This window comes from Ixodes scapularis, unplaced genomic scaffold (assembly GCF_016920785.2).
Source record: "Ixodes scapularis isolate PalLabHiFi unplaced genomic scaffold, ASM1692078v2 PGA_scaffold12__126_contigs__length_90152505, whole genome shotgun sequence".
Taxonomy (NCBI): domain Eukaryota; kingdom Metazoa; phylum Arthropoda; class Arachnida; order Ixodida; family Ixodidae; genus Ixodes; species Ixodes scapularis.
The window spans coordinates 62,483,321-62,490,723 of NW_024609838.1; the positions used below are offsets into that span (position 1 = coordinate 62,483,321).

At 54.0% G+C, this 7,403-nt stretch overlaps 1 protein-coding gene across 1 annotated transcript; it reads right to left on the reverse strand.

The window, feature by feature from the left end:
* Window positions 1-1,066: 1,066 nt before the first annotated feature.
* Window positions 1,067-1,600, reverse strand: LOC115320281 (arginine kinase-like). Its single transcript, XM_040220464.1, has one exon. The coding sequence runs from the start codon at window positions 1,598-1,600 to the stop codon at window positions 1,067-1,069; it is 534 nt and encodes a 177-aa protein (XP_040076398.1).
* Window positions 1,601-7,403: the final 5,803 nt, after the last annotated feature.

Here is a 7,403-nt window from a genome sequence, read left to right on the forward strand (position 1 = left end):
CGCACCACATTCACAGAGTTCGGTCGGCCCAGACGGCCAGCAACGCACGCCGCGAAAAAATGTAAAAAAAAGGAATATATATATATATATATATATATATATATATATATATATATATATATATATATATATATATATACAACGGGCATGGTGGGGGGAGGCCGAAGGCGTGGGTATATAACTGAGAAGAAAAAACCCTTAGTGAAAACAGCAACAACGGACGATTTATTTTTCGACGTTTCGGCCGGAGTCCAGACGAAGGCCGGACTCCGGCCGAAACGTCGAAGAATCCTGGCTCCGCCATTTTTTGGCTTTCGGCGGGTTCCTGAAAACTTCGATTCTTTAATTCATTGGATTAAGTACGGTTCATTCATCTGCACATATTCGTTTATATCCCCCTCGGAGACCACGTACGATGACGTGAAGTGCCCGTGTTGTATATTCAATAACGTGACTCTTGATTCTCGCAGATGATGATGATACCGTGTCTCTAAAAGCTCATAAACAAAGAATACTACATGTACACGGGGCGAGACAAACAGTGGGAGGATTTCTGGAGCACAAACGAGCACGTACCACGTGACACTAAGCGTCGTACCGCGTTCCACGCGGCGGCGTGTGTTTCCAGAACACCTCCGATTGGACACATTTCGTTTCTTGTGCATTAATAAGACAGGTAGGAAACGCCAGAAAGCTAAGGTGGAGTGGTGTAGTGGTTAGCACACCCGACCGGACATTGGGAGGCCCAGAGTTCATATCCTGGCTCCGCCATTTTTTTGGCTTTCGGCGGGTTCCTGAAAACTTCGATTCTTTAATTCATTGGATTAAGTACGGTTCATTCATCTGCACATATTCGTTTATATATATATATATATATATATATATACTTCCCCGCGCGCCCGCTCGTCACCCCGGTTGTCGGTCCTCTTTATTCTCGTCTTTCTTCCCATTCCCCACACATCCCCCCCTTGGGGGGAAGTGAGCGCTGGGTTTTGGTGGCAGCGATGACCGCCTGCAGGAAGCGGTTGCCATACTTAAAGAGGAAGTGGTGGTCGGTGAACTGCTGCTAAGTCTTCTTGTTCATGCCGGTCAGCGGGTAGTAGGTGCCCTTCAGCTCGCCCTCCAGCGCGCGCAGAGTCGAGCTCACTTTCTCCTCCATCTCGCAGCACTGGGTCTCCATCACGCACGGGTTGAAAGGGAAGACCTGCAACGAGCATCCGCAGCGCACGCGGATGGTGATGACGACCTGGTCGTCGGGGTCCACGTTGACCAGGGTGCTGAGGTCTCTGAAGTCCATGGGCGGGTGCTTGTCGGTCGCCTTGAAGGCGCCGTGGTTGTCCTCAATCACCTGGTTAAACAGGTCGGCGAACACCATGTACAATGTGGCATCCGAAGCGCAAAGGCCGACGCCTCTGTCGAGGTTCTCCACGCCGAACTGTGTGATGTCGTACAAGGTGGCTCCCATGGCCGTCTTGCGAGTCTTGAGTTTTTCGAAGCGATGTTTGGTGATGTAATTCTTCAGCAGCGACTTGTAGTCCTTAGAATCCTGGAACTTTCTGAAGCCCGCATTCAGCTGGTCTAGCATTGCCTGGTCGACCATGTTGCTGCCTGAGTTGTGATGACCACCGGAGTTCGACGATAACCAGGCGCCGTACACGAACGGCACAACCACGCGCTTGAGAAGCGAGTAGTTTCCTTTCATGACTCTGATGTAGTGTCGAGCCGAGTCGGCTTTGTTGTAGCTTTGACCTTCGCGGCTGTAATGACTCGGCCCCGGGTTCGTGATCGTCTGACTCGCGACGTTCGGTGCTACGGTGTCGTCTTTTGGCGCGACGTTCCACTTCGGCGGATCGGGAGGCGTGACGGCTGGCGGGAACGACGGTGGAAGCAGATCCTGGCTTTCGGCGCTCTGAGCTTATGGGGGTTCTTTATGGGGGTCTCTCTCTACTAATAATCCCGCCCGATCGGTATGCGCTCCGCCCGTCACCCAGGGAGTTACACACTGCAACGAGAAGACAGTGAATGGGTTTACTGTACCTCTCGGTTGCCCGTCGTCGAGAGCCGGTAGTCCCGGCCCGCCGACCCTTGTTGTCGCCCGTCGATCAGAGCTCACAGTCGGGGTCCGTGTCCAGGCCTGCGGATCGCCTTTCCCACGCCAGCGCTGCGTAGGCTGGCTGTCCCGGGCTATCAATGCCCGAGTCTCGCTGCGGAACCACCCTGGGATCGTCATAGCCCAGGTCATATGGCCCGGGCTCGCCGTTTCCACCGGTCTTGCTCCAGACCTCGCTGGTGGACCGCTCCGGGGTTCGTTATGGGCTAGGCCAGGCCTAGGCCAGGCAGCTTGGCTTCGACGTTCCTTGTCCAGCTACAAGCCTCGCTCAGCTCGCACTTCTCGGCCGGCCGCCTGTCACGTGCCCTCCGCCTCGTCTTTCACCCTCGGCTTCCACACTCTCCCCCCCTCAAGGCCCGGACTTCGGGGGACTTCATGGGCCTCAAAGAGCCGTTGGACTTCATGGGCGGTCGCTGTTGCTGTTGCCGGAGTGGCCAAGTTGCAGCGTCCGAAAGCGGCGTAGGTGGTGGTGGCTAGCGAAGCCGGCAGACAATGCCGACCTGTCTGTCGCTCGCTGTCTCACTCACCGCGATGCAGCAGGGGGCTTGCTCTAAGCTGGTCCGGCCGATGCAGACGGACTTGCCCCGTTCCGCTTAGAGGTCACAGCGGGCTTAGAACTGCCCGCCTGAACCGTTCGTCAGGCCGAACAACTGTCAGCCACCCTGAGCACTTGGGAAAACGAATGGACCCGTCTTCCCTCCCGGTGGGCTTCCTGGGTTACGCCGTCTATGGCCATCTCTCCAGGAAGCTACTCTGCGCAGAACAAAGTGTTAAAACAACACACAACGAACAAATACTCTGCCGCAGATTGTGGCAGTGACCATAGCCTCCACCGCCAAATTGCTTGCCGACGGGTTCGTCCACCATGCGGCTAACTCAGCAAGTCTGCATCCCAGATCTCGCTCCTGGGTTGCCAAGAACACGGGATTTCTTGTGTCCTATCGCAACCTCATGTTATACGTGTTCCCCATCGCGACAACGGTAGTATCCTTTGAAGTCAGCGATGTGAACCGGGCAAGCCTCCTCACTTGTATCCGCCGAGTAAGCCTAGAAGTAAGACACGACGCTCGCGTCTTTATACCTCGGGTGCCCTTCTCACCTCGGAGCAAGCGATGCGGCAAAACCACTAGCTGCGTTGCTCAAAGCGTGAGTTTCCTTCAGAACAGGTAACGATGGCGTAAACCTAGTCCATATTTTGCGCAAGCGAAGGGATCCAAAGCCTGTGGCGGGATGACCAAATACAATACCCGCGATTCCGCAACGGCTACATATACCATGTGCTACTCGATGTAAGCGTCAGCGTCCCATTCCGTCCGCGTGCATACGAGCTATAGGGACTGCTCGGTCCTCGGAGGGGGCGGCAGCTCAGCGAGCAAGCCCGCTTGAATCGTTCACGCCTCAAGGCAAGCTGGACAACTACAAGCCACCTAAATGTCTACCGCCTCATCCCCGGCCAGGTCGTGACGCGACATAACTTATCAAAAGTCTTGCTGTCACTGCCACGACCGGCCAGAGTGAAGCCGAAAAGGTATCCCATAAAACATTTCGTAGCTTTCTCGGAACGACCCCCCTCAAGGGAGAGTCGTCCCTCTGCCCTTCGTCGGTTGTTGGAGTGACGCGAAACAACTAGCCGTCTTGGCCCAGCGGTTACAAATCATACTGCTCCTTAACTCGCCTGCCAGCGTTCCCGGTGTCAACTGCAATTTGCAACAGTTGATCCAACACCCGCTGACAATCTCGACCGCCAGTGTTCCCGGTGTCGACTGCAATTCCCGCAATCTTTCCAACACCCACTGACAAAACCCCATCTGCACCCCGGGCCTCGACAAGCGCTTGCTTGCCTACCGCATCACTCCAAGCCTAAATCCTAAATATGGAATAAGTCCTGGCTGTGTTCCCTCCTGCCAGTCGCTATCCTGCCTTCCAGCGAACATGCCGTGGCTCTCCTCTGCCTCCGAAGACAACTTCCTTACATCTTAACCGCGCTCCTCGTGTTCCCCCCGGCTGGGTCACCTTCTGCCAACCACTATTCTGGGGTACCCGAGAACGCGCGTCCGCAACCTCGTCCTTCGAGACCTTTAAGTACTCGATTCGAGGAGACACCTGCTGAGCTCTGCTTTGAGACAAGTCACCATAATTCCAACATACTTTGTCTCAACGGGCATCGTTAGCGTTAGTGAACAACCCGCTCAACGAATCCATGGGACTCTCTGGGGACGACTAGAAGCAGAGGCATACCGAACGGGCCCCACGTTGGATGCGCCATTTTAATGTGGGGTTCTTTACGGAGGTCGCTCTCTACTAATAATCCCGCTCGATCGGTATGCGCTCCGCCCGTCACCCAGGGAGTTACACACTGCAATGAGAAGACAGTGAATGGGTTTACTGTACCTCTCGGTTGCCCGTCGTCGAGAGCCGGTAGTCCCGGCCCGCCGACCCTTGTTGTCGCCCGTCGATCAGAGCTCACAGTCGGGGTCCGTGTCCAGGCCTGCGGATCGCCTTTCCCACGCCAGCGCTGCGTAGGCTGGCTGTCCCGGGCTATCAATGCCCGAGTCTCGCTGCGGAACCACCCCGGGATCGTCATAGCCCAGGTCATATGGCCCGGGCTCGCCGTTTCCACCGGTCTTGCTCCAGACCTCGCTGGTGGACCGCTCCGGGGTTCGTTATGGGCCAGGCCAGGCCTAGGCCAGGCAGCTTGGCTTCGACGTTCCTTGTCCAGCTACCAGCCTCGCTCAGCTCGCACTTCTCGGCAGGCCGCCTGTCACGTGCCCTCCGCCTCGTCTTTTACCCTCGGCTCCCACAAGCTTCAACTGAAAAGTGCTGACTTTCGACGCCTCCGCTGGAACGGGAGACGTTCACTGTGGTCCCGGTGTTAACGTGGACTCGGATGCGCAGTCCACTCATGGCTACGGTGTTGGCACGGATGCGCATAATTCGGCACGCTCTTCGTCGGTGTAGGTCGATGGTGTGTCTTCTGCGCACCGCTCAATCTGTTACGGAGTCGCCGACGCGCCGACGCTAGCGAGCTCCAAAGTCCAAAGCGACCGAGAACAACCGTTCGCGCGCAGCCCGAGATCTAAACATCCGTTCGTGCGCTTCGCGCGTAACCTGAGAGTCCCGTACCAGAGGCGCCTTTCTTTTATTTCGTTTTATATTTAATAAACGAGACGTCAGTTTTCAACCTGACTCCGGCACGAAAGGTTGTCTGTGTGTGCCCTTCGCCAAAGAACGTAAAACGAAACATGGTGTCAGAAGTGGGACCGCTCCGCGTGTCTACTAATAATTAGTAAAGCGCAGGATCGACTACAAACGAAGGAACAATGGACAAGCCCTCAAGTTCTGCCGACAACGGTGCTACCGAACAAACGGTAACGGCAACTTTTCGCATCTCGACACCCGAAGCCTTCAGTTTTACAACGCTTAACGAATGGCCGGCGTGGAAGAGATTCAAGCGCTTTCACAGTATCAGGACTGGCATCTCAACCATCATCACACTAAGTCGACGCTCTCATTTACATCATGGGAGTGCAAGCGGAAGACGTCTTACAGACCTTCAAGCTGTCCGACACCGAGGCTCAAGATTTCGAGAAGGTGATGTAGAACTTCGAACGTTACTTCATTCCCCGTCGAAACGTGGTGTATGAGAGAGTCATGTTCAACACAAGATCGCAACTAGAGACGGAAACCGTCGAGGAGTACGTCACTGCTCTCCATGGATTAGCCACTACGTGCAACTATGGGCCACTGAAGGAAGAACTGACCTGCGACAGGCTGATTTTTGGTCTTCGGGAAAGCAGGACTTCGGAAAAACTTCAACTGGATCCTGATCTGGACCTGCAGAAGGCCATCGCTACTGCGCGACAATCGGAAGTGATTGAGAAGCAACAAGTGGAACTCCGACCGACAAAAGAAAAGGATGCCAACCTTGACCGTATAGCAGCCAAAAATAGGACAGCAGCAGAACCTGCTCAGAGAGGAATTGAACGTTCAAATGTTCGAACTCCTTCTAAGAAGACCGCGACATTCAAACCAAAAGGCAAACCGTGCCGTTGATGTGGTCGAGAAGCTCACCCGAGGAGCGTGTGTCCGGCGAAGAACGCAGGCTGCAACAGGTGTAAGAAAAAGGGACATTTTGCAACAATCTGCAAATCTTCAACTACCGTGAACTCTCTCGTACACGAACAAGGATTCGTAGGAGCTGCAACTTCTCCTAAAACAGCAAAATGGGACATCGAGATATTTGTCGACAAAACTCCTGTTGTTTTCCGAATAGACACTGGAGCAGATGAAACGGTGTTACCAGCTGCCATCTTTCAAAAGGTCTTCGCAAAGTGCCACAAGCTCTCCGAGCCCCAACGCCGACTTCATGGTCCAGACGAACGACCCCTTAAAGTCATAGGATCAGCTTGGATGAAGCTCAACTGCCGTGGGCAACAAGCACTCGAAGAAGTTTACATCGTGAAAGGACTTCGCAGACCTCTCTTGGGTAAGCCAGCTATCGAAAAACTTCGGCTTTGCCCTCAAATCTGCATGACTGCGAACAAAGCTTGCGAACCGAAGAAAAAGTTCTCTCACCTGTTTCAAGAACTGGAATCTCTCGAAGGTGCTCACGTTCTCAAGCTGAAACCTAACGCGACGCCGTTTGCTATCGCATCACCGGGAAGAGTACCGCTTTCGCTGTATCGAGAAACGCAGAAAGAGCTAGAAAACATGCAGTCGCAAGGTGTCATTTCTCCAGTAGAAGAAACCACTGAATGGTGCGTGCCGATGGTCATCGTCCCCAAACCGTCTGGCAAAATTCGCATTTGTGTTGATCTCATACAACTGAACAAGCACATTCAACGCGAATATCACCCCATCCCATCAGTGGAGCACACGCTGGGAAGGCTAGCGGGAGCCAAGATCTTCTCAAAGCTGGACGGGAATTCTGGGTTCTGGCAGATCCCTTTAGAGGAGAAGTCACGACTCCTGACGACATTCATCACTCCGTTTGGAAGATTTTGTTTTAATCGCCTACCATTCGGAATCACGTCGGCACCGGAACACTTCCAGAGACGTATCACACAACTTCTCCAAGGAATGGAAGGAGTACTTTGCCACATGGACGATATCTTGATATGGGTGTCATCGTCCGAGCAGCACGAGCAACGTCTGCGAGAGGTCCTCTGGCGACTCTCATCAGCAAGACTTACGCTCAACGAGGAAAAATGCGTCTTTCGAGTGAGAAGTATCAAGTTCCTAGGTCATCAAGTAGACAGCGATGGTGTCCGTCCAGACGAGACAATCGTCAACG

What these genes read in the sequence shown, in the direction of transcription:
- LOC115320281 (XM_040220464.1), bottom strand. Translation starts at nt 1,600, where the DNA reads ATGGTCGACCAGGCAATGCTAGACCAGCTGAATGCGGGCTTCAGAAAG.